At 45.8% G+C, this 26688-nt stretch overlaps 2 protein-coding genes across 2 annotated transcripts; one reads left to right on the forward strand and one right to left on the reverse strand.

Moving 5' to 3' along the window:
- Positions 1 to 878: 878 nt before the first annotated feature.
- On the forward strand, positions 879 to 13793 carry ywhag1 (3-monooxygenase/tryptophan 5-monooxygenase activation protein, gamma polypeptide 1). Its single transcript, XM_080508881.1, has 2 exons — positions 879 to 1119; positions 13133 to 13793. Exons 1-2 carry the CDS (start codon positions 1033 to 1035, stop codon positions 13787 to 13789), a joined length of 744 nt encoding a protein of 247 aa, XP_080365007.1. The 5' UTR covers positions 879 to 1032; the 3' UTR covers positions 13790 to 13793.
- An 8440-nt stretch (positions 13794 to 22233) lies between these two features.
- Positions 22234 to 26474, reverse strand: hspb1 (heat shock protein, alpha-crystallin-related, 1). Its single transcript, XM_080508632.1, has 3 exons — positions 25988 to 26474; positions 23214 to 23277; positions 22234 to 22897 (listed from the first exon to the last, which is right to left on the reverse strand). Exons 1-3 carry the CDS (start codon positions 26376 to 26378, stop codon positions 22738 to 22740), a joined length of 615 nt encoding a protein of 204 aa, XP_080364758.1. The 5' UTR covers positions 26379 to 26474; the 3' UTR covers positions 22234 to 22737.
- Between the last annotated feature and the right edge of the window lie 214 nt (positions 26475 to 26688).

The raw sequence follows: 26688 nt of genomic DNA on the forward strand, positions 1-26688 counted from the left end.
CCAGGGTCCGTCCTGTCCTCAAGCTCAAGACCCGTTGACGTGGCAACGGTTTCAATTGAAGTCGGAAAAAGTTTTGCTTAGTTTCGGTTGGCAAAGATGTCGCTTGGGCCACTGAAAATGCAACTTCCCAGGGTGGAACAGTAGTTAGATGCTCAGGCTGCTTCAGCATGTACACAGTAGTAATGAGACTTTCTGTGGGTTGAGCGTTGACGACGGAAGCACCGCTACACCACGGCAGTAGTAAATATTTTTTTTCCAGCTCATGCGTGAATAGATGGACCAAAAACAACAACGCTTCCCTCCAGACCCCCCAGTCTCCATTCTCCTGGGACTTGGTCGTTTGACAATCGTCACAATCCACACGTGGTCATCCGACCAAACGAATGTCTGTTCTCACCATTGTTGATGCTTATAACATATTGTTCTCTGTGTATGTGTGTGGTTTACAAAAACAAACAAAAAAAACATTGCCAGCTCGTGGTCTGGCACGCTAACTACACTGTTTTCAGCATTTCCACGTAAGTGGACGTTGTTTTCAAAATGCGAAACTTTTGATGTCTTTTCACTTGAAACTTCTACAAGGGGTCATAGTTACCTGGGATTGATTATTTAATTGATTGCCTGATTGATTGGATTGGATTGATACAGTCCCCCAGGCCCCTGGTCCTCCAGGCCGGGTCCTGGGCCCACTGAGGATGTGGATCAGTGTGTGCTGGGGGGACAGAGGAGGGCCCGCGCGTCCGTCCACACGCACTCAAGAGGCGGAGTGCGGGGCAATAATAGGCTGCGGGGCCCGTTACATCACCGGGTGAAGACACGCCTTTTTGGGGTGGCGACACAGCCGAGGGAAAGCGCTCGGAGGGGGGAGGGGTGTCCCGTCGGTAGGCAGGCAGGCAGGCAGGCAGGCAGGCGCACAGACAGCAGGCAGCAGCTGCAGCGACAGGAGCCCGGCGCCCCGACTCTGCCTCCGACACCTTCTCCTCCATATTCACCGAAGAGCCTCCGCGCTCCCACTCACAGACCTCCGCCACCATGGTAGACCGCGAACAACTGGTGCAGAAAGCCCGGCTGGCCGAGCAGGCGGAGCGCTACGACGACATGGCAGCAGCCATGAAGTCGGTGAGTGGGGCTTCCTCTGGAGTGACCTTTCTCATATCTATCTCTTTATTTACGACCAGTCTGTCAGTGTGTGTGTGTGTGTTGTGTTGTGGGGGGGAGAGGACGTGTGCAGGCTACCCAGCCTCCCAGCACCGGGGCTCCGTTACGCAGGCACCGGGCGGAGGAGGAGGAGGAGAAGGACCGTGCGTCCTGCCGTCGAGCACGAAGCGGGGGACGCGGGAGGAGAACCGGTGTATGAAAGTCCCGATTAAAGAGCAGGCTTGAGAGAAAGCGCCCACCGTGGTCCTGACAGGGGGGGCTGTTTGATCTGATCGGAGCCACATCCCCATTGATCCAGGCCCGCACAGCCTGGCGCACGAGCCGTGGGAGATCGGCGGTCGATCGCAGCTGATTTACAGTAAATCACATTGTTTGGCGGGGGGGTGTTTTGTGGTGGATTGTGTGAAATGAGGCGGCTGTTTGATCATGGGGCGGTGCCTTCTGGTCTGGGCCCCCGGTGGAGGGGACTGAAGCGCCGGGGGGAGGAGGGGGGGGGGGGGGGGATGCGCGCACTGAGGACGCGCCTGTCGGTGCCGCGGTGATCAGGGACGTCGCCGATCATCACCGATCGCTCCCAAGTCCCCGACAGTCGGGCTGGGTGACGGTGGGAAAACCTGCCCTCCTCCTCCTCCTCCTCCTCCTCACGTTTGGCGCATTGGAAGCGCAAAGAGAGAAAGAGAAAGAGGGGGAGAGAGAGAGAGAGAGAGAGAGAGAGAGAGAGAGGCAATGTTGGTTGAAGGTTGATCGCAATCGATTTGCGCAGAAGCAGCGCACAAAAACGCGACCTTCCAGATTGTGGGTGGACGGACAGCTTTCCTGTGGATGTCATATTGCAGCAAAAAAAAAAAAAAAAAAAGACAGATGCGCGTGTTGTTTTGCGTGCGTGCGCGTGTGTTGAAATCGATGGCGTGTAGCAGCCGCATCCCTGCGTCCTCGACCTCCTGCAGCAGGTTTCCCACACAGAGGCGTGCCGCAGCATCTGCCAAGATGCAGCAGCACACAGGCCCACCCGTAGTGCACCATTTCACAGCCTCACAAAGGCTGCGTCTCACCGTGGCATGACAGTGTGGACAATAGGAGTGGACAGGAGGAGTCATGCAGGACCAGGCCACATTTCTTCTTTTCTTTTCTTTTCTTTTTTTTTAAAATTTAATCTGTGCCTCTTAATCCTACCTCTGCTTACCAATAGTTCCCTATTAAGAAAAAAAAAGATCCACACACTTCTCGTTGCTTCTATACACAATCCTAGTATTAATTTCCATGATCATGTTTGGTTCCCAAGCCCTGCCCTGGTTCACAGCAAGGCAAAGCAGGATTAGTAAAAAGCCACTTCCTGCACATCAGCCTCAGCCCCATGAGTCAACAACTAAGCTGTCAACGTGTTTGAAGGCCACGCTGCCTGCTGCTCTCTAGGACCGGCCTGGAGTGGTAATGTCAGGGGCGGCTCCACCCCTTCCCATTTGTGCCGAGTCAGAGAGAGGGAGAGGGAGAGGGAGCGAGGAGCTGCCCCTCACCCAGCCGCTGCCTCTATGCAGCACTGGGCAGCGGGGTGTGTCTGCTGCCTCGCCCATCGCTTGGAGGGGAATCCCTTGCCACTGCAGACATGGCAACCGCCCCGATGGCAACCAAATAAGCCAGGAATGGAGAGGAGAGGAGCGCCGCGGCCTTACTCTGGAGGATTCGTGCTCTCGGCTCCAGACTGAATGCTGACAACCAAAAGAAATTGAGCTTTGAGATCCATTGGACAACAATGCCCAAGAGCAGGAGTGTCAATTATCCGGACCGGGGATCCAGAATCGGTGTCAAAAGAACAAAGAGAATGTAGACTGGATTCCCTATAAAGTGTTAACTGCTGCTTCTCATGTATCTCGTTGATTTTGGTGTTTTAGAGATGCAGCAGTGAAAGGATCGCTCCCATTATTGCATGTGATGTCGCTTCACCATCAAAGCCACTGTGAGGATGAGTATGCAACAGAATGCATGGAGGCTGAAACCTGCTGCAAGTAGCAGACACCGTTTTTTTTGGGGGGGGTGGGGTTTACACTCGTAAGCCTCTTTAAAGATGGAGGCTTACGAGTGCAAAGAACTCATTCTTTGCACTAAAACAAAAGAAAGCATTTGACCCCAAACATTTCCATTTAAAGGTTTGTATGTTGCCGATCCGGAGGTAGATCGAGGCTAAATGTGTCCCCTGGATGTACCTCAAGTGTGCGTTTATACCTTCTTGTACCGGCCACGCTCTACTTAACCACCTTACATCACACTTACTCCCCATTTCAAGTTAAATAAAAAACAAAAAAAATACCCACACATCTCAGCTCTTTGCTCATGTGAAAGCACTCGTCAGTGATCATCTGTTACAAATACCTGCAGTGAATAATATTGCGTCACTCTGCGTGGTTGTACTCTTCACGCACACAGGTCTGTTCACTACGCCTTGCATGTTCATCAGCACTGTCCAAAAGTAATAATAACTATCATGTCATCACCACCATATTGGGCACAAGGCATTACCTCCTTTTAAAAGCTAGACTCTTAAAAACGGAGCCGTTGTAAAGTACTGAATGTGTGAGGCGGGTGATTTTTCATCCATACGTAAGGTACGCTGAATCACCGGGTTCGGAATACCTGTAATCTCGGAGGAAGCAGGAAACGATTAAATCTGAGTCACTTTGTGGAGTCCTTGCCACAAATCTCCCCGTGCACGTTCTCCCACCGTTAATTCTCCCCAAGCTGTGAAATCAAACGCAGACCCAGTGCGCGCGTCGAACTCGGCTTTGACCTGATTCACATGGGACCGCTTTCTCTGGGCTAATCCCCCCCCCCCCCACCGAGCGACGCCGCGCTCCAGAGTGCCATTTGTAACCGAAGCTCCTCAGGAACGGCGTCGAGATGCAGAGTTACATAGTTACGCCGCGTTAGATTACATAAGGTAGCTTCAGTTTCACTTCATCTTCGTAGCTACTTGTTCCCTCTTTGTTTTCCAGAAGATTTCAGCTCAGACGTTCAGGTCACATGAATTCTATATCTGTATTTATTTTTTCTTTGTTTTTTCGTAATAAAGAAGACAGTTGTTTTACTTAGCGACTGCAGCCAGGAGACGGTGGTACTGTTTATCGGGCAATGTGCAATAATTCTCTTGTGCAATGCGATAATTGAAAAACATTTTTTCATTCATTTTCAATCATTTTTCTTTGATTTTGCCATCACTGTGCATGAAACAACTCGATTTAATACATTAAATAAAATGTTCCTAATATCTTAAGCATTACGTTTTTGCAGTATTGCACATATTGACATCACAATAATGATACATTTGAAATATATTGTGCAGGAATACCGTACAGACTCACACCACTTGAGTTATGATTCCGTTCCTGTATGCAGAATGATATTTAGCATTTTTTTTTATATTTTCACTTTTGGAAACGCGAAAATACAAGATATTTTTTGCACAGAATTACGAGATCTATCTTTTTATGTCATACTCTCCCTGAAACATCCAACGGTTCTGTGTCTTTTGTGTTGAGGAAACAAATGAGCTCTTTGCCAAACAAAAATAAAGCATGTACTTTTTCTGCCTCCAGGTGGCAGTGTTGTGAACTTTCCTCTGCCTTTTCTTCCACAGAAGAAGTCAAGCAGTATTAGCACTTGGAAAAAAAAATTTATGCAGCTAATTGGTGAAAATTCATACAGTGTTTCCAAATCATTACCACATACAATATTGCAATGTGAACGTTATTTATTTTTATTTTTGGGTATGTTGAAGTTCTCTTTTTAGTGCTTGTGGATCAACAGCAAATGATTGATTGACCGAGGTGACGGCCTCATGTTGTGACGCTCACACTCAGGTGAAATAAGTTAGACTTCTCAGTTAGACATTAAGCTGTAACTGAGGCTGTACAACATTATTTACAAGACGTTTCCGTGCAGATGAATTTGCCTGCGAAGCTGTAAACGTCTGCACGACGCCGTCACAATCATCCAAATTTGACAAATAAATGTCAAATCTGGCCCTTTAATGGATTTTAGGTCAGGACTTTTAACAGTATAAATAGAATAATGGCTACATAAATGCATATTTGACTGTTCCTCCATTTTATTTCAGTGTCAAGTCACAACATGAAGCTGATTCCTCTTATTTTTTTATTTGTTTTGTTTAACCGACATACCGATAGAACTGCCCATTTAACACGTCTCCAGAGTTCTCTAATCATTTTCTTGAAAGGTGGTTTACAGCCTGTGGTCCGGGGGAAAAGGGCGGCAACACATAATAAAGCGGTTTTCAAAAATGGCGGAAAAGTTAATCATGCTTTTGTATGTCGTGGGCGTGTCTGTTTGGCTTCATGTTGGCCAGTCAGGGGCTCTTTAAAGCTTTTTCTGAGACAATCTAGAGAAAAACAGCAGGGAAGAGTCAGATGAGATGATACACAGTCACGTTTATTTCTCCACCTCGAGTAATTGCAGTGTTGATCATCCAGCAGCTGCTGTTCCAGAACCTTCTGTGAGTTTGTTCCTCGGCTCTGGCTGTCGTGTTTTTAGCTCACGATTCGCCTTCTGCTTTTCTCCAGTCCCTCACAAGGTTCTTCAATACTTTCTGCTGCTCCGTTTCTGTTTTCTGCTGCGTATTTGATCATTTTTAGTTTAAATTCTGTGACGTCAGTTGGTGCTACTGTAGTCTAGTGGTCACAGATGGTATTGCACCAGTATACTTTAATATCTTATATGATATTTTAAATTGTTTTCACATTCTCATGAGAGATGTGGTACTTTACATCACCATTGAGACAAATTGGGTCTTCCAAGGTTTCAAATATGTAAAATATTTGCAATAGACAAAGTAAACGATACAATCCGCCATCAAGTACTATTTTTTTTTTTATGCTCACATTTTCATGCATCTGCAGTTTACCAAATATTCTGATATATACATAATTTATTGCAGTTCCGTCAGTCTTTTGGAGTCTGTAGTATATAGCGCGTGTTTACAGTGATTGTGCAGCCCTGCTGCACATTGAAACTTTGGTGTCTACAAAAGTAGATTTCTACTTCAATTTAAAACTTCAGTCACACTTAAACGGAATGCAGGTCTGTTCAGTGCATTAGCCAATGTAATGTGCTGCAGCTGACCTAAATTTTGCATAAATGAGTGCATGCATGCATATACTGTTTGGATAATATGTACATTTGAATAGTTTCTATTAATAATCTGCCACTGAATTAAGAAATGCTTGTGCAATGAAGCTTACTTCGACCCAGTGGCGTTTCGTCCCAGTGGGACCAAAACACTCGAATTGGTGGCACGTAAGACTCTATTTAGTGAGAATCCACACATAGTATTTGTTCATCAGCATGTAATTTTGGTTTAAATGATCGGTTAGCCTCCGCCCCTGATTGGCTCATCAGCCCTAACGCTGGATGGTAAACATAGACATTAACCAATCAAAAAAGGGGATGCAGTGAGTACTAGCCAATTAGAGGCAGAATAGGGGATCATGGCTTCATCCTTATAGGGAAAAAAAAAAAAAGGCTGTTTGAATTGCTGAATGGTGCATCAGGGGGATTTGAAAGTGGGTGTAGGCAATGCTGTCTGAAAAATCAGTGGGTATCTGCTGTATTACACTGCTTCGACCTATAAAACTGTGAAAACTGTCTATTAAAGCATTTAGGTCCACAATTTTAATGGCAAGACCTGCTTTTTTTTGTAGAAAAATGGGTGGGACTGATTGGTCAGCATCACTCATTCGAGTACCACAGCAAAATTGTAATATTTTCAAATGTGACCGGTGACTCGAATGCCGACCACACACTGTGAATCTGTCCGGGCGCATGCTGGGAATAAACCAAATGGCACCAAGCGTTATACAGGCTTCGCGCAAAACATCAATATCGTGCCCAGACGATCCAAATCCTGACGCGCAAACAATAACACGGTCGCCGTTGCTCTCGCGTCTGACAGTCGCAGCATCTGATTTGTCTGTTGCCCTGGGAAACCACACAATTCAGCGGAGAAATTGAGGCTTCGACTTGATCCGCGATCATTTCTCCCACTTCAACTTGTCAAAATGTTTGGAATGGCCGCGTCTGCTGCAGGACGTGTTTTCATTAGAAAACAGAAGCGTGTGTGGGAGTCGGTAAAATCCCCTCTTGTGTGGGAAGTGGACAATCTTCGTGTGGAATTAAGTCTTTTACTCTCCAACTGAGCCCCTGCCCGTGTGAAAAAGGACCAATCCATGATGAGTTTCCTTTCAGTTCCCGATTGCTACGATTCGTGTGCTAAACTAGGAAATGGGGTTATAGCCCTAGAAAAATGTCTGGCTCAACCCTGTTTGTCACCATTTTCTGGTTTCTAGTTCATCCTCATTTTGTGGTTTTTGGTCCACTTGAAGCGTGAAAACTCTTTGTCTGACTTCTAGAGGTGGGGATTGCTTTCCTAGGACTGTCCAATTACGAGCGGGGCCGGTGTCATCTCAGGACATCTCACGATGGTCCCAGAATGAATCTTCACTTGGAGATGAGTCACACACACACACACACACACACACACACACACACACACACACACACACACACACACACACACACACACACACACACACACACACACACACACACCCCAAGCCCACCTCCATACACTATAATCAGGTTAGTTTCACACCAGCGAAGAGCTGTACTTATATTTGCAGCACAATGTTCTGCTCAACCTTATTATCTCGATCCGGACTTTTCTCGGTGCTTACTCATGAGCACATCAGTGCCGTTATCAGATGGTACACCCCCCCCCCCCCCCCCCCCCCCATCTCCCCCAGATCTGCGGCTGCATTGTAGTTAATTAGAAAGGAAGGACAGCCAGAGAAGCCAAACTAAAGGGAGTATTTACGTAGCGTCTTTTTTCATGTAAGAGGAACAGACTGATCCCTGCTTCGAGTACAGACACGTCTCTGATTATCATCAAATTCGACGCTGCCAAACAAAAGGTTCAGCTCGGGACTTGAGGCCTTGCAGGAAATATTACCGGCACCTCAAAATGAAACGGCGCCTTCACTGCATATATCTGCATCTTTTCTCCCGCAACCATTTCACATCTCTGGAATATCTGTGAATGTTTAAATCAACGGCTTTGATATGAGTGAAAGTTACAACTGAATGCCACTTTTACAACCTCCAGATATTTGATTCCACTATAGTTTAAAGACACACATTTTTTCTCCTCTTCATATCTCTAAAAAAAAACAAAAAAACTTTTGCGTTTTTGTCGTTTCTGTGCAAACAAACGTTTCTGAAACCAAAACGCAAAATCAATGCATTGTGGTGTCAGTGGGGCTTTCATGTGATCAGCATTAGCAAGAGAAGCACCATAATTTTGCAAAGGTCACATCTTTTAGAATTGCTCAATGCTCAATGCTATATGATCTCACCGTTCGATCAGCCTTCTTCGCCTCACCTCGACCTGAAAAAACATGCCCCCGCTGACGCAACACGTCCTGCTTCATTGAACCGGAGAATGCAGTGAAGCACCCGCTTCCGTAAACTCCTCTGCCCCGGCATTCAGGTGAAACTATGCAGCAAAAACCACGCACCAGCAAAAACCACGGACAGTCTCAAGAATGAAACAGAAAATGGACGTTATCACATATTTTACTTTGTAGTATCAGTTCTCCAGCATGTGGAAGTTAATATATTTAGCCAGATTGTATTTTCATGCCGTCATGGAAGTGAAGTGGGAGATGACTTCTGACCTCCGAGAGCGAACACGTGTCTTTAACACCAGCTCAGCGGGAAAGTATGTGGGCTGCTCGCTGCTGCCTCGCACTGTATGCCAAGCTTTGTGTGTGTGTGTGTGTGTGTTAAGCCGTTACTCGCTCTCAGTCATAATTGACATGCTCATGTATCGGCATGCAAGTGCGGCTCAGCCTCGACTCTCTGGACTGTCTCTGCGCTCACAAGAAGAACATTCTTCCCGGTGGCGTCCAGTTCGGCCTGGGACAGGGTGTTTTCCTTTCAGTGCGTCCGACCCAAGCGTTCGCTGCAATCCCACAAATGTTCTTGTCGTATGTGGTAACTTAGCAACAAAGAGCTACTTGAAGGGCCCCTTCGCCGCCATTGCTACCCAGATGCACTTCCTCGTGCTTCTTCCTCCTCTTCTTCTTCAGTGTCAGGCTGCTTGTGGTTAAACCAGCGAAGCCTATTCACGCCGCCGGTCACGTCAGGTAGTCCAAAGTGCTTTTGTGCTCGGCTGCTTGAAAGAGGGGCAAGGGGGGTCAGCTGGAGGGTTGTCACATCAGGTTTGGAACGATTGGGGTGCAAGGGAAAGAAAAAAAAAAAAAAAGGGGGTGGCGGGCTATGGCGATGTGGCAGGAATTCATTATGTGGATCGTACTGACTGGGAATGTGAAGCGGTCGGCCTGAACCCGGCCAGAGGTACCAGCGAGGAGCTGTGCAAAGGGAGGTGATTGATCTTCCTGCCTGCCATATGTTTGCATCGCCACTCGGTCGTTTGGAAGTTTGACCGCCATGTGTGACGACGAGTCACGAGAGAGCAGGCGCGATTGATGAGCTTTACAGGCTGACAGAGCTCCATTGTCAATCCCGCTCGGCAGCTTCCGTCAGGGCTTTCCACTCGCCCCGCAGCCCTATCAAACAAAGGCTGCCATGTTTGTACAGATGGGTTGTTTATGCCTTGTTTTTCTGACCTCTCGGCTGCTCCGGTGCTGACCTGCCCCTGCTGGGCACGTTGGCTGGTCAGGTCAGGTCAGGTGCTCTCTGATCGTAAGGTAATGTGTTGAGACTGAGGCTGAGCTTTAGGGGAGGGTTTGGGTGGACGGGGAGGAATTCTCTTCTGATTGTTATGCAATGGGTGAGACTTTATTGTTTGTGTGCCGTCATGCTTTTCCAGTACAGAGGTCAGTCCATTTACGACTCTTGTAATCTTTTTACGACATCCTCAGTACAAAACCTCCTTTATGAACAAGGTGAAAATCTCCACTGCTTGGGATTCTGTAGAAGGCATGTGGTTGGTTACAAGACTGATGGTTTAAGTTTTGACCATAAAACAAGCGACCAGAAACAAAACTGCCTCCTCTGGAGAGCGTCGATCGCCAAAGTAGGAGCTCCTCCTTCAAATCTTTTCTATGGAACGGCTGAACAGGAAGAATGAGAAACCAACAAATCGTACCGATAAGATAGGTTTTTATCTGATGATCTCTTCACCGACTTCAGTAATGTCGAGTGTGTTTGTGTGAATAAGAAATGGCACTCAATCACGGTATGATGAATGAAGGCCTCATGTTTCAGTGACAGAACGCAAACGTTTGCAAACGTTACAAAGCCTTTCAGGGATTAGGTACTTGAGAATTAATTTATTGATTTTCAATCAGTCCGACTTTCCCAAGATCAAAAAGCTACAATATGTGTGAGCGGTGAAGAGAAGTTACTATTACGGGTCCAACCCCAAAAAACACAATGACACCTGCAGCCCGTTCTGTACATTACCTAGTCCAGGTTTTGGTCTTTGTTAAGTGTTGCAACGGTGCCGTAAGTGTCCCAAAACTGAAAATTTAGAGCAGAATATGTCTTTCAGATGTATTTGATTATTTGGTAAAAGAAAATTCTGGTTGGAAATAGGCTGGCAAACAATGAGGTTAAAAATACCAACCAAGAATGCAGATGTGGAAAATTTCAGGGATTTGCAAAGTCAAAGAGCTTCATGCCAGTTCATCCCAGTACGTTTCCAATCTCATATTTGTTCTTGCCGCTTTGACCTGCAAAACGATTTTGTGGTATACAAAATGACATTGTTGATCTCATGGATGGCCTCGTTCACTTGCTCGTCTATATGAAGCCCAGGAAACTGGTGACGCTGCTTGATTTAATTGAAAAGTGTCAGAATCAATCCAGTGTGCAGTGAAGCTCAGAATTGACTTGGGGGGCGGGGGCGGGGGCGGGGGGGTGGACGTTTCAGCGTCAGATTTCTGTACTAAAACCAGTTGTTTCAATCAATTTAAAAACTGCCATTATTTGCCCCAATCCAATACTGCTAATAACTTCGGACACCCCTACTGAACTTAAAGGCTTTTTGTCGTAGTGGAACTCAACTGATCAAATGCCATTGATCATCTCGTGGCTCTACTCATTGTCCAAGTTCTGGGTTGCTCTGCGTTCGTACCAGCAGGGCGGCAAGTGTGAAGAAATTGTTTGCATTTGGTTTGGCTGATTCGAATCATGTCGACATCCACGAGCAGCTAGAGGCCGGCATCTCCAACGGAGATGGAAGGCCCTCACAAACAAAGGTTTTGCGGTCGCCATGGAAACTGGAGATTGCATCACAGATCGCTCTTTGCCCTCCACTCCCTCCCTTTTGTAGTACAAGTACAGGCTCACAATGACTGCTACTGTACAACTCGGGAGACGGCCGGCGAGACGCATGCAGATGTGTACGGGGTTTCAATGCACGCTGACGAAGAGTTAATCATATCGGCACGCAATTAGTCATATGTCAGGATCAATGGAGCCTGGTGTAACAGCTGGGGGAGTGATTAGCGGCGACCGTGTGCATCTGGAGGCTGAGCAAAGCAGAGTGACACAGCTGCACGCGCATCGTGAAAGCGATGTGCCTCAAAGGTCACAGGTTTAAGCTTTTCACTGTGTCCGTGTCCTTGGGCGAGAGACACCGAAGCTCCGCCATGTGTCCAGGATGCGGCACATTCACTGGCAGGCTTCGCGATCTCCGGGGAATATTTGCTCTTCCATGCAACTGAACACCTTCAACGGTGACAAGTTAGTCGTATTATTGGAATAACCTTAATAATCGGTTCAACTAAAATCTCCCAAATTATTTCCTGGATACAAGCCAGACAAAATCTGTTGACAAGATCATGGTTTACATGAAAAGTTGGTACAAATGTTTTTAGTCCTTGATATTTTGCTTCGCACATAGTGTTTTTTACTTTTGCATGCAAGGGTTCTTCAATGGGGACCAAGTGTGGTGCCGATGATTGTTAGTCAGGGGCTTTACTCTTGCTCATCACAAAAACAAGTGGCTGTATAGATGAGTTGCAGTTGTTTAGATGAAGGCCAAAGCAGAATAGATGAATTCAAGAGTCTTGAATGATGTTAAATGATCAGACCTCTGCATGTGTCCAGGGGGAAAAAAAGCTTCATGTGGCCTCTCTCAAGCAAGATATCTATTTTTTTTTTTCCTGCGTAAAAATGGAAAGTTTGGCCACAATCAGATTTGATATGCGTCTTTTTTGGCAATTTTCTGCTGTTGGCTAAGCATATCGGCATTTTGAAGAGCCTTTCCACGTGACTTACCCCCCGTCCCCCTGCTTTGCTTTGACCATGGAGCTGAATTCTGTGCTGGCAAAGGAAGAAACAACAAGCTTTATAGTGAAAAAAGGTCTGTAAGGATGCCTCTGCTGCACAGTCCCAGTGGGGCATAAAGGATTAAATCCTGCAGCCAGACACAGGCCTGTGGAAACAAAACAAAACCCGCATTCAGAGCTGCACACAGCCAATGAGCTGTCGCCTCACAGGATGATGTCATGGTGCGGGAGGTGTGGCTCACTGTTGGATGAAGCCAGTTCTGTCTTGAGTGCTGCCAAGTTGGTCTAGAGGAGACGACTCATGTGTATTATAGCCATAATATTCCACATTTACTGTAAGTGCTGTCGTCAGCAAAGTAATGGACTAGTGCGAGTTTTCATGGCAATGGCATATGCAATCGTCTTTTGAAAAGTATATTTCGATGTTTTTGAACGTTGAGTTGGCCCGTCGTCTAACATGGAGAAACTGAGGCCTGTACCAATTGCCAGTCTGATCCTATATTGGGAATGATCCCTTAAGATGACTATCAGACAATCCGATTTAGAGCAAGAAAGTACTGTGCAATCCAAAATTATGTCCGAAACGTTGTGTATAAAGGACGACCGATGGAAGACTAACGTCTGCACGCTCTTCCTTTCTGTGTCGACAGGTGACGGAACTGAATGAAGCACTATCCAACGAGGAGAGGAACCTTCTCTCCGTGGCCTACAAGAACGTGGTCGGGGCGCGGCGTTCCTCCTGGCGCGTCATCTCGAGCATCGAGCAGAAGACGTCGGCCGACGGCAACGAGAAGAAGATCGAGATGGTGCGCGCCTACCGGGAAAAGATCGAGAAGGAGCTCGAGGCCGTGTGCCAGGACGTGCTCAACCTCCTCGACAACTTCCTGATCAAGAACTGCGGTGAGACGCAGCACGAGAGCAAGGTCTTCTACCTGAAGATGAAGGGCGACTACTACCGCTACCTGGCCGAGGTGGCCACGGGGGAGAAGAAGGCCACCGTCGTGGAGTCCTCCGAGAAGTCCTACAACGAGGCCCATGAGATCAGCAAGGAGCACATGCAGCCCACTCACCCCATCCGCCTGGGCCTGGCTCTCAACTACTCCGTCTTCTACTACGAGATCCAGAACACCCCGGAGCACGCGTGCCACCTGGCCAAGACCGCCTTCGACGACGCCATCGCCGAGCTGGACACCCTCAACGAGGACTCCTACAAAGACTCCACTCTGATCATGCAGCTGCTACGAGACAACTTGACGCTGTGGACGAGCGACCAGCAGGACGACGAGGGAGGAGAGGGCAACAACTAAAGAAGAGGAGGGGGGGGAGGGGAGGGGAACCTCATTCTGCCAAACCAACAATATGCGCGCTCACAAATGATGACAAAATAATAATAATAATAATTTAAAAGTTCTTAGAAATTAAAATTCAAAAAAAAAAAAAAAAGGGGGGGGGTTGGGTGGGGTGGGTGTGGGTGTGGTGGAGCATTGGCGACCAATATTTAGCCGATGGTACCAACGCGGCTGCCGTTCTTTATTTTTCCACAAATTTAAAAAAGAAAAAAACAAAGTTAAGAGGAGGAAAGAGGATTTTAGTTTCAGAAATAACCAACCAATGAAAAAAAAAAAAATCAAAAAGAACGAATCTCTCTCCTTAATAGCCTCTGCAGCATTTGCCAAAATAACCACTTTAGAAGCAGGAGGTGCATCGTTCGTCGCGGCGTGACCGCGGGCTAGCGCCACCGTCAGACTGGTCGCATCGCGCAAATGAATCCGAGCTGTCTTATTGTATTTAGCGAGAGGTGGAGCGATCAGAAAACCTTGCAGTGCTTTGAGCAGCAACGTAAAAATTAAAGAGTAACCTTCGAATGTCTTGGCCTTTTTTTTTTTTGCATAGCGAGCGAGGAGGATGGAGGGAGAGCGAGCAGACGGGGACGGAGATGAGAAATTTCCAAACTTCATCGCATTAAAGAAACAACTTCAAACTGACATCTTTAGTTGCACCGCGCCCATGATCGTCGAGTGAACAGCAGGTTGTCTCTTATTGAAGATAACATGATTAAAAAAAAAGAAAATATTAATAATGTTCTGTTTGCTTTGTGTCAGGTATGTGTCCAGCTCAGTCACACACAGTCATACTGTAACGAAAAATACAAAAATCCATAAAGTTAACTTAGTGCAGCTTGTCCCTCTCATGTGCTGATGTGCTTTATTGAATAAATTAACTGTTTTTGGACACCTAATTCTTATTGTCAGTATTGTCGTTACTATAACAACTTCTATTTGGCTCCTGATGTTTGTGGGAAACTATTTGATCCAGATAGCTCAATAAAAAGTGAATGGAAACTGAACCCAAACAAGCCATGTGGTGATTGAAAACGAGTTCACCCTTTATCCCTCCACTTCGCTTCCGCCTTTGCACCGCGGAGCCGCGCGTCCCACTCGCAAAGCCGGTCGCATTTGTGGACCGAGCAAATGCAAATGTTCAAGTGGAAGCTGTAAAAGCAGATTTGAGGTTTGTGCATTTACCTTTATTTAGTTTCTTCCTGGTCAAGAACTTGCACTTGCCCATTATACTGTTTCTTCAGTGTAAGCTGCTCCGATATTCCCCATAATACAATATTGTGCATGCTGGTGATGTGTTTAATACAGTAGCTTCAATTTATTGACTTATACTGTAGATGTTATGTATTAACATGAAGATGGAATTACTAGACTTTAATCAGATGATTTTTTATTTATTTCTTTTTATTGCGATTGTTAGCTAGACATTATTTTTAATCAGTGTTTTCTTAACTCCTATTTGCTCAAGTACGCGTTACCAAAACAGTGATTGTTAACAATAAACTGTCATTGACTTCATTATGGTGACACGCATTTCATTGTGCGAAGGTCAAATACGATGCTACATTTTCTTTTTATTCAACCCCAACAGGTTTTTTTTTTTAAACAATATTCAGTGCTCAAACTAAAATCACAGAAAGCTGAGGTTTCTTTTCTAGTGTGGTCAGATGATGACCGCTAAATATAAAGAGGCGTGGCTTGTGCTCTACACTGCCACCAGTGGTGATCTTATATGAACTTTTAATACAGTCTGTACTGTTTAAAATGACAAAGCAGGAAAGATTTGCCGTGAATTTTTCCCACAGCGCCTCTGTAGTCGTAAATAACCACAGTTTATGATCCGTACAAGCTTTTAAAAAAATAAGCCTGGTGTTTATTGAGGCATTTTATCTTGCAGAGTACGATATGAACAACATCAAACTGAAAACATACAATAAGAAAACATTGATTCACAAACCACAGATAAACTGCTAAACTATGCACAGTCACTTTTGTGATCACTACAGATGATACTGGTTGTATAGCATTAAATATCATATTTATGACCATAAACCTGTTCCCATTTCCTGTGTTTAGCGTAAACAAACCAAATAAAGGTAGAAAAACAAGGTAGCAAAGATTTTTGATCTGTTGATTATCGCTTCTGCTTGATGAAGACAGATCTGGGTCACCGACCGCAGCCCCACCTCTCATTTAGCCGATAAAAAGCAAATGAGCTCCAGTTGTTGGTCAAGATAATTAGCGTTTGTCGTGACATGGGGAGAAAAGATTCACGGCTACAGAGCCGCGTTGTGCCGCCTGATCTGATCCCCAGCTGTTCCCCTTGTTTCCCTCTTATCAGGGCCGGACTTTGGTCCATATACCTGCTAATATATCACCACGCAGGTCTTATCTCTGAACACAGCGTATTGGAGGAGGTCGTGGTTGAGGTGTTGGTTATCAAAGGAGTTATTGCAAGCGTGAAGTCAATTAAACCTCACATCAAAGTATTGTACCCAGCAGGGCAATGAACAATAATCACAGTTTGTTGTTTGGCAAATGGATTAAATAAAATGTGGATGCATTTCCCAACTTTATTCCCACTATTTGAAAATCTTTGTAAGAAAGGTTAAAACAAATATTGGTTCATCACTATTTGTAAGTCCCGTGTCCCAAAAATATATCTATTTTGGATTCTTTGTCACATAAAGCGTTCACTAAAGAGTTCTCTTAAACAGGGAACTCGTGAGGCAGGCTGTTTAGAAAGCTCTGCTGTGAACTAAACAAACTTTTATCCAAACAAGCTCTGCTAGTTTCAGTTTGAACACAGTAAACATGAAAAACAAGCTAGGACTGAACCCAGGTGTGCAACAGGGGAATCGTCCATCAATGTTTAATACAACCTTATCCAAACAGAGAGACACTCACACTCACGTTTACACCTTTGGGTAGTTTAAGCCCGTTTTAAAGTGAAAACAGAAAGTTTACATTATGTTTCTCTGTACTAACAGGGAAAATTTGACTTTTTGGTAACGTTGTAGTGCAGCATATATTCAGGTGAGCGAAGAGGAAGCAGGTGAGTGTGGGGGGGAGGGGTTAAATCAGGTGTACGAATCAGGCGTGGGCGGGAAACGATGTGTGAAGATATCGATGCCACAGGTTCCGTAAAGTGGAGCCAAAACATCCTGTTCTGTAACTGCCGTGCTGCGCTGCCAATGTGCCAATGTGCCAATGTGCCAATGTGAGTCCAGCGGTGAGCTCCGCCCACACTGCACACCTGAACGCGCACCTGGCTCCCGATAACGTCTGGCTGCAAAGAATCCACCCATCTGAACGCCTTCTTATCAGACTTCCGTGGAGCTCGGTAAGCGTCCGTTCAAATGGATCAGGTGTGACGGCGCAGGGAGAGGAAATACGTTACAGACTGTTTGCGCAGCAGTGACGGAAACAACCACACCTCGTGATGAGGAGTAACTAGTGAGGAGCTTTTAAAAGTCTGTGAGACACAAACAGGAGCCACTGTAGGTGCTGTTTGCGTGATATTTAAGTGAAAACGGAAATCTTTTGTTGAGATTTGGGAGTCTGTCCACACGACAACGTCGTTTCATGTAACTGCATCTGCAAGGAGCCTGAAAATTTTTTTTTTTTTTAAAGGTTCGAGAGTGGAGAGATTTGAAAATGCCACCCCAGCTTTAGACATGTAGATAGGCACATTTTATGAAAACGACGTCATGGCCCCACCTCTCTACCACCCAACTCTTCTGAAATGCTGCTACGTCACATGGACACAACAGCCGTAGTAAATGTTTGTGGTTTCATTACAAGCAGCACCCACTCATGGTCTGGCATGCCAACCACATAGATTTCACTGTTTCTGTCATTTCCATGTAAATGTACATCATTTTCAAAACTCGCTACACTTTTCTGAAACATAAATGCAAAAACGATGCCTTTTCACTTGAAACATCGTCTTGTAGCCTGGGTCCTCGCTGCCTACACTCACTGTGGCCATTTTAAAGCCAGTGATTATCCTCAAATGCATGTTTTTGCACTGCGGGAGGAAGCTGGAGTATCCGAAGAAAGCCTGGGGTTGAACTACCACGACCGAGGAACAGCATTTGTGAATAACAGTCTTTGTAGAAGTTGTTTAAAGCTGCAGGAGATTTTACAGTAAAGCTCCCGTCCTTGATTTTAACACGACATTTACTCACTATGAGGCAAGAACCACTTCACACCGAGTAGCTCCTCTTGTCGCACTTCAAATTTACTTTGAATATATATATATTTTTCTTCTTTAACAGACAACACAGAAAAAGAAATAAAGTATAACCTAAATAAATGAATAAATTCATCGCCAACAGTTCATTGCCTTCACAGGCTACCTAAAATTCCTTGAAGACCTCCCATCACATCCAATCTCAATAGAATTTATGGCAAGAGTTAAGGTACGTGTCTTGAATACAGTTGAAACCCCGGTACCTGCAGTCTCACTCAAAAAGCAACTGAAACGATGACTTTTTCACAGAAACAACCTCAGACCAGATCAGATCTGCTTATATACTTAGCCTCTAAACATCACCTACATTTGGGGAGATTTTAGGGACAGACGGTGAAAACATTGACTGAATATCTCAACTCGGCGAAAAACAGCAAGTTTACAAGGGAAGATGTCAACAACAACAACCACTTGCCAAGATCTTCCACACTGAGGTGTAAAGAAAACCCACACATATGAACCGATGCCTACTCTTTGACTCTCACCTCCTACATACATCATTTATCGCAGTTCAGTCTTTTGCAATCTGTACAATATGCATGTTGATATCATCATAACAATACATTTACAGTATTTTGTGCAGCCCTACTGAACACCAGCAGCCCCATCAAACATCCGAGGAGATAATCTATTTGTAAATGACTCAAAAAATAAAAAAAGATTTGACATAGTATTGAATTCATATCATATCGCTGTTATTTAGCATGCTGGGGTGCTACTGTATCGACGTGTCGTCCAATTTCCTCAGCAATTTGTGAACATATATTTACGTAGATTTACACCAAAGTCATGTCTTCCATGTGATATTCAATTAAATTCTATTCAATTTCCGTAGAGCCAAACACAACACAGTCACATCAAGGCACTTTCCCAAAGAAAACAACAATTCAAAGTAGAGGAGAGACGGTGGGAAAGGAAACAGTCTCCAACAGGAAGAAACCTGCAGAACCAGACTCAGATGTAATAATCCTCATCTTGCAACAGCTTTATTACTCGGTACAAGCATTTCTTTGATCGGGTCTACTTTATGTTACTCGAGCGGATTTTTATTGAAGTCTTTGTATGTCGATGGTGCAAAAATTATGTTGAACTAAAAGAAACAGATTTATTTGTGTTGCTATTTCAGACCAGTAAGCAGGTAATTTTCCTCATAGTACAAAACAAAGACAAGCTTCTACATATTCAATTGAACAAAGTGGTGAAATGTAACAGGTGTGTTGCTTCACTTTCATATATTTCCCATGAAAATGAAGTAGAATTGTGATGAGAGCATATAGAGGAGGATGAAGAGGAGGATGTGTGCACTCAGTAGCGCTCCACACGGCCCTCCCTGGTCTGAGGCTGGACTGATGAAGATCAGTATGAATAATTTAGACCTGCATTAAGCTGTGAGGGAGCGTGACTCACGGAGGAAGAAGAGTTGAAAAGCTCAGTGGTTTCAAGCTCTCATGAAGGCCTTCGAGCTCACAGATATCAGTACAACCTATAGCAACACATACATGATTATTATAGATCCTGATCTTAAAACAATCACCTTGTTGTTCATGAAGCTGATGAGCTGCCAATTAAATCACTACAGAAACAAAACCCCCAAAAAAAGCAACAATCCCACCAGTTCATATCCGCGACCATTCAACATGCTGCAGGCTCAGTACATAGCAGAGCTCTATAAATAGATCTCCCCCTGCAGCTCTGGAATCAGGAGTGGAGTTAGTGTGTGCATTAGAGGCCCTGGCACGCTAACGCCAAGTTGCAAGTTGACAGGGAGGAAGAAAAAGAAGTGATGCAAACGACCAGCCACTTGGCGAACGTCACCGGCTGTGCTGCTGCGGCTTCAACCCGCTTCTTGAATCACCATAGGAGGGGGGTGTTGCTGAGCCTTCACAAAAATACCGTGTGTGTGAGAAACTGGCTTCATTCATGCAGCTGTGCAGAGTATTGATCGCAGCGGTGCTCTATAGGCTTGTTGACGCCACTGGCCTACTTCGTTCCTAAACATGTGCGCTTCTCTGCTTATGTAATTCACCTCTGGAAGCATCCCGGACATTCACAGATGCACACAAACACAAGGAACGCCTTCTTTCAAATAGCGGGACACATTTCCAACCGATGATCGCATCCCACCATTAATAAAATATCACTTCAGCATCTGACGACAGGAGCGAGAAGACGTGAATCAGAGCTTGTGGCACTAAGAGTTACGCAACCGCAGTTCAGGGAACATGGCATTGACGAAAGCCAGAGTTCCTGTCGTGGGTCAGCAAGCCAGGCCTCAGTGTGACACCAGAAAACAACACAGACTTTAACTCCCCTATAGACACAAGTCCCAGTTATGGAAATAATGATAATCTACTAGTTTTTTTTATTTTTATAAGCTCTGCTCTTCAAACATGAAGCACATTGTTGGATGTAAGTGAAAACTGTTCATGTTAGTTTGCAAAACATGTGATCCTAACTTCTAGATACTTTTAGGTGTCTAATTCCGATTCGAAGATTGGCTCAGGGCCATAATGGCTTCACATGTGACCTCCGGCCCCGCAGCTGCTCATATCTTCTATAGGACATACATAGTGGTTTTTATACAGTGTGTATAATAGAACTCTTTTCTAACGACCGAGGCTCCAGTGGGAACAGTAGCAGCCATGCTCTTGGCGTGAATGCCATCACATGACCTCCGTCACACGAGTCTGACCCCAAACCATCAGTCAGTCGCTGAGTCGCGGCTTTCATCAACAGACAGTGTGACTTACGGCCGACTCAGTGAGTCACATTTAGAGCAGAAGAACAGAGCAGTCAAACACACGGATTGTACATGATACTGCGGTCGGCATTGTGTGTTTGTGTGAGTTTGTTGTATCGCGCTGATCAAGCCTTTCTGGACACATGAATCCTGCATCAATAAAAATATTCTTTCATTTCTAAATGTCTATTTCTAACAGGAAAATAATGATCATTATGTTAGTTGTGATCAAATAATGTCTTACTTTATTAAAAACCAAAATTATTTCCCCCCAATAAACCCAAAAAACTCGGCTACAAAGTTCTTTAAATCAAAATAACCCGCCGCAGGCCTGTTTACTTGGATTTCGTAGGAAAAAATAAACTCGTTCTCCAAACGAGTGACAGAAAAATCCAAGAAATACTTTGCCAGAGGTGTGGGGGCAAACCAAGTGTTCATCCAGAGTTGGAAGCAGGATGCAGGATTAAAATTGACAAACTTCATATATGAGTATCAGGTGAAAGAATGATGGGACTGGCGAAGGTTTGTTTATTTATTACCTGAGGAACCATGAATATCTGCAGGAAACACACTGGATTTGAACTTGTTTTCAGATAGATAAGTGAGCAAACTGATCTGATGAAAGCACAAGACAAAAACAGAAGCTTGCTGAAGTCTTTCACATTCATCCTCTCTGGGTCTTGGATATCTGCATCTAATTCTTTCACGCATGGTGGAACTTCAGGAGAGACCAGCAACTAAAAATCTTTCTCATTCACTCTCTGGCGTCTGCAGACACCAGAACATTTCCACTCTCCCTGTAAGCATCCATGGCTGGTGCCATTGTTTTTAAATGACCTTGTTCAGTCAAGAGTAGAGAGCAAACTCCCATCAATTATGCATCTCTCTGTGCGTGAATAATTCAGCGGAGACATTTTTGTATGATGGAATTATGCAATTTGTGGGTTGTGACACATTTCACGGCGGAGAAGGCGGCTCAGCCTTTCTGCACAGACGTCGCTCATCTCAGATTTCAGCCGAATCGATGAGCGTCTCACAAGCCTGGATGAGTCCCGTCTGCTGAAGGTCACCGGACCGCAATTCATTCATAAAACTATTGAGTGTTTTGGATTATATGGTGGCGATGTGGCGGCCCGATGTGGGGGGGCGCTGCAGATAGCGGTGATGGTGCATGTTGTCGGGGAGCTGTGCGCTTCACTCGTGGGGGCTTGGCATGTTTCTCTTGCTCTCTTTTGCATGGTTGACCCTCAGATGAATAATTCAGCTTCAGGAACCGCGGCATGAGGACTCTCGTCGTCCCGTTTCCATAGTTCTAGCACGCTGGAGAGCTCGGCTCTTCGCAAGAAGGAGAATCTGTCGTGTCACTGTCACACAAAAACACTCAAACGAGACGGGAAGAGACGAGAAGAGACTCAGTACATTCGGTTTTCTTTATTTCCTGCTTGCATGGTAGAGCGTTTTGAAACTACGGTGTCGTCGCTGACAGGCTCTTCAGGGACCTCAGGTCCTCTAAACGCACAAGATCAGTCTGCTCTTTCCTTTGAGAGGGGATTCACTCGATAAAAAGGTGTGTGTGTGTGTGTGTGTGTGTGTGTGTGTGTGTGTGTGTGTGTGTGTGTGTGTGTGTGTGTGTGTGTGTGAGAGGAAGTAGGAGGACAGAAATGAAGCTGCAATGTTGAAAAGTAGAGTGTAATTACAGCGTGGAGCGCTGGCATATGGCACCGCTGCAGATGTGTTTACACAGCGCGCTCAGCTGGGGCCGTCTCATTACCAGAGGCAGAGGGAACGAACCCGGTTCAGGAAGAGTGCTGAGCTTTCCCTCGTCTTTCTAGAAGCAACTAAAGTGCTTATCTGACTGTGTGTCCATGTATGTGTGTGTGTGTGTGTGTATGGAGGGGGGGGGGGGGGGGCTACACTGCTTCACTGCTTCTTCACCACGCCACCTTTGGTGTCCACGTTGACGGGTATGGTGGTCTCAGAGTACTCCAGGGCGGGCTTGATCACGGGGGCCTCCACGGTCAGCACTCCCTCGGGGGACAGGGAGGAGGTCACCTTCTCCACGTTGACGGACGGGGGGAGGCTGGGGGAGAGCAGACAACACCGTCAGAGCGACTCCGCTTCAATACAGCCTGACTGAATGAGTGTGAGCTGCGGCCCCTGGATGGCAGCAGAGCCTCGTGGAAATAATGAGTGAGATAAAGGGGGTGAATACAGAGGAAGCTGCCGCTGCTGCTTTTCACGGCGTGAAATTCATCTACGAGCAGCAGCCGGCCTTTTACAGGCCCGAAACATTGAACGTTTAAAGAGATGAGCTGAACATATCTCCGACCATGAAGTCCGGGAAGTTTAACTGACATATTTACTGTTTGTACTCCTGCTCTTCATGTGTTACTTACGTGTATTTTCTGGTGAAGGTTCTGGACACGAAGCCGTGCTCGTCCTTCCTCTCTTCGTGCTTACCTGTGGATGCAAACCATAAACTTTCAGTCCCCAACCAAAAAAAATCCCCCAAATAGATTCACTTTAAAGAGGAGGGAGGATTAGAGAGCTGCAGAACTGCAAGAAGTCTTGTAAGCACTTTATTATGCATGATTATCTGACACTAACCCCTTTAATTCCGTTGAATTAACAAGTGAATTTACACTTTGCCTCAGGTTACACACACACACACACACACACACACACACACACACACACACACACACACACACACACACACACACACACACACACACACACACACACACACACACACACACACACACACACACACACACACAAGAGGTGTGTATCAGGCTCTTATGAAGCTCCGTGGTCATTTCTGACAGTCAGTCTGAAAGGAGTTCTACATTTAAAATGATCTGAACATTCAATCAGAAAATGAAAATAAAAACAGCGCCCTGGAACACTGTGTGCCTAAAGGCAACATAAGATCATCTACAGCTGTTTAGGATTATACTGCGACACCCTGTGCATCACCACCCAGCAGTTTATGTAACATTCACATAGTTTACATTTGCCACATACAAAGCCAAACATAGATATTAAAGTAACTACATCCGCTGAAAATTTTAATTGTCATAAAGCTTTTCTCAGATGCACCGAAACAAATTGTCTTTTAGAGACGTGTGCTACATTAAATGTTTTTTTTATACCGTTCCAGCTCCTTGCTTTCGCTTCAATGCTCGTTTAGCTTAGCATGCTGAGCGAATCTGTCTGCCAGCAGTGCTTCGTTTACCACTTTTCACTTTTCTTCTACAGTTATGACTTTTGCTTGCCAGGCCAATCAAGATTTTAGATGATACTTCTATTCTATTGTATTATCGGTTTTCGTATCAGAAAAGTTTCGTGTTTCCAAGGCAACTTTTTGATAATGATGTCTGTTGACAGAGAAACGGCCAGAAAGAAAACAATGTATTTTTCCTGTTAGGCCTCTAGTGGGCGCTGTTGGTTGGTTCTGTAAAGAAACCACACACACGTGTGCGCAGAGCACATTATGCCATAGACATTAACAATGGCGAGTAAACGGACATTCAGACAACAAAGTTAAATTGTTTTTACAGTGACTCAACTAGAAAAGTACCAAGTCCCAGGAGAATATGAACTGGGAGTCATGACACTCTGGAGGCACACGTTGTTCTCATTGTCCATCTCGTTGAGCATATGTAGAAGAATGATTTATTACGACCGCGGTGTGCATGCACAGTAGCAGCCGTCTGTAATCTGCCCGCGAGTTATTGAAAAGTTGATTTTTCATTGGCTCCTAGCACCGTTGTCCTGTAAACAGACATGCAACACTAACAGCAATATCCTGGAGAGACAAAGAGACAGAGCATAACCAGCCTCCACCCTAATGACAGTAAATGATTAATTTTTAAACTGGCAAAGACAGCAAACTACGCCTTTCTTGCTAAAGGAGGTTGAATGAATCAGTTGGTCTCGTTGAGCCTGAGTCATCCTGAGGTTCAATAACAGGAACTTTTCAGAGATGTTCTGTTCTGACACATTTCATCACCTTCAGCAGTTCTTTATGTTAACATTTGCTTGTAGCTTGTAGGTAAAAATGCCAGCAAAAAGTTTGTTCACTAACGTGACATTACAGATCCAAGGCGTGACTCAGCGTCATTAACGGCGCAGTCACAGAGCCAGTTTCCATCGCTGGAGGCTTTTGTGTTGGCATTTTTCATCTTGTGCCAGTTTGGATATACCAGACACAGTTGATCCTCACTCGACTTAATCAGCCGGCCACTCGGCTCTCAGATTTCTGGCTGGTGCTCTGTCTTTCGTTCTGCCTCGACATACTCTGAAATGTTTGTTGTGACAACGGGCCGATAAGAGCCGCCGTCTTCTTGTCCGCGGGAGCAAACTGTCAGTGTGTCGCGGTCGGCCCGGCCGGGTGCAGAGACGTTTGTTCACCTGCTGTATGAAGGGTCATCAGTTCTTGGCGAGTGCAGTGTCTGTCTACTGCAGTCTTCATTCTGCCAGTGGCATCAGCTGTAAATATTATCCTTATTCTCTGGTGACACACGCGCAAGACCCTCGCTTTGTTTATCTCCAGTGCCTCAGCAGAGGTGCACCGACCACGGTCATGGGCTGGACGAGCTCCAGATCTCCTTTTAAAGTCGTCGATGCCCTGAGTCATTCGTGGACAAACCTTTTGCACCGGCAGTGTGATTTACTGTGGACAAGCTTGGCTGGAGTGCCGGGAGTCACTCCAAAGAGATAAGCTCCTCTTCAACATGTCCCTTCATGGACAAACCATGAAAGGATTCCATAAGAAGTGTTTCTGCTCAGTTATCTCTGAGCACCACTCCCACGTGGTGAACTGTTGTTTTGTATCTCGAGGGCTTGCAGCCAGAAGCTCCCGCCCTCCCATGTGCGGGAACAGACGATATTGTTTCAAGATGTTATGTAACTCTGTCGGAAAGCCTTCTTTTTGACCTTGCAGAGTCTCAGTTTTTTTTTTTTCTTTTTATTCTTGTGGTCAACCTTTCACAGTTTTTCTTCCACTTAAAGAAGAGAGACACTTAAAAGCAGAAGTGAGACATTCTGTTTTCTACCTGAAGTACATCTCAGTACATCTGTCCTCTGCAGCAGCGCTTGTAGGTATAAAGTGTTATATCGAGTGAGGCTATCGGAGAGTATTTGACCTCTAAGGAAAGACACTCACCGGTGATCTCCACCACTCCGTCCTTGGTCTTCACCACCAGCTCCTCGGGCGAGAAGTGGTTGACGTCCAGGCTCACCTTCCAGTTCTCTTGGGTCTGCTTGATCTCGGACACGCCGCTGCTCATCTGGCGGGACATGGCCCGGGCCTGCTGCGCCATCACATGTCCCGGGTACATCACGGGAGTGTGAGGCACCATGGCCGCCATGTCGGGGGCCAGGACGGAGGGCCGCAGGTACCCCGGCCAGTGGGTGCTGGGGAATGTGGCAAAGTCCTCGGGCATGGCGGGCATGCCGAAGGTCTGGTCGAAGATGCGGCTGCTCTGGTGCCAGTCGCGGAATGGGTCCCAGCTGGGGGTCCGCAGCAGGGTGAAAGGAATACGCCTCTCGTTCATGGCGGCTGCGTTCGGGTGGCGGTGGAGCGCTGCTGTCTGTGGAGGAAGAGCCCTTTGGCCTCTCAAGTGTTTTCCCAAAGTACCGTGTGCCTCTCAGCGGTGAGCTTTTATACACACTGATACCCCTGCTGTCAAAAGAACCCTCCCTCCCGACTCCAGCCCCTCCAGATCACGCCTCCAGAATATTTCGGGAAGGTACTGGAAGGTCTATTTGTGGCGGACGTAGCACTCGAATGGAATCCCAACAGGAAGGCCCTCCCCGGTAGCAGCTGCCTCGTCCTCCTCCCCCTCTCTGTGTGTAATCCTCTCC

Source organism: Blennius ocellaris, assembly GCF_963422515.1.
Source record: "Blennius ocellaris genome assembly, chromosome: 14".
NCBI classification, from domain to species: domain Eukaryota; kingdom Metazoa; phylum Chordata; class Actinopteri; order Blenniiformes; family Blenniidae; genus Blennius; species Blennius ocellaris.

Coding starts and splice junctions, on each gene's coding strand:
- ywhag1 (XM_080508881.1), top strand. CDS start 1,033: ATGGTAGACCGCGAACAACTGGTGCAGAAAGCCCGGCTGGCCGAGCAG. Junction 1,120..13,132: donor TGGCAGCAGCCATGAAGTCG/GTGAGTGGGGCT, acceptor CTGTGTCGACAG/GTGACGGAACTGAATGAAGC.
- hspb1 (XM_080508632.1), bottom strand. CDS start 26,378: ATGAACGAGAGGCGTATTCCTTTCACCCTGCTGCGGACCCCCAGCTGG. Junction 23,278..25,987: donor CGGAGTGGTGGAGATCACCG/GTGAGTGTCTTT, acceptor TTGCATCCACAG/GTAAGCACGAAGAGAGGAAG. Junction 22,898..23,213: donor ACCTTCACCAGAAAATACAC/GTAAGTAACACA, acceptor GCTCTCCCCCAG/CCTCCCCCCGTCCGTCAACG.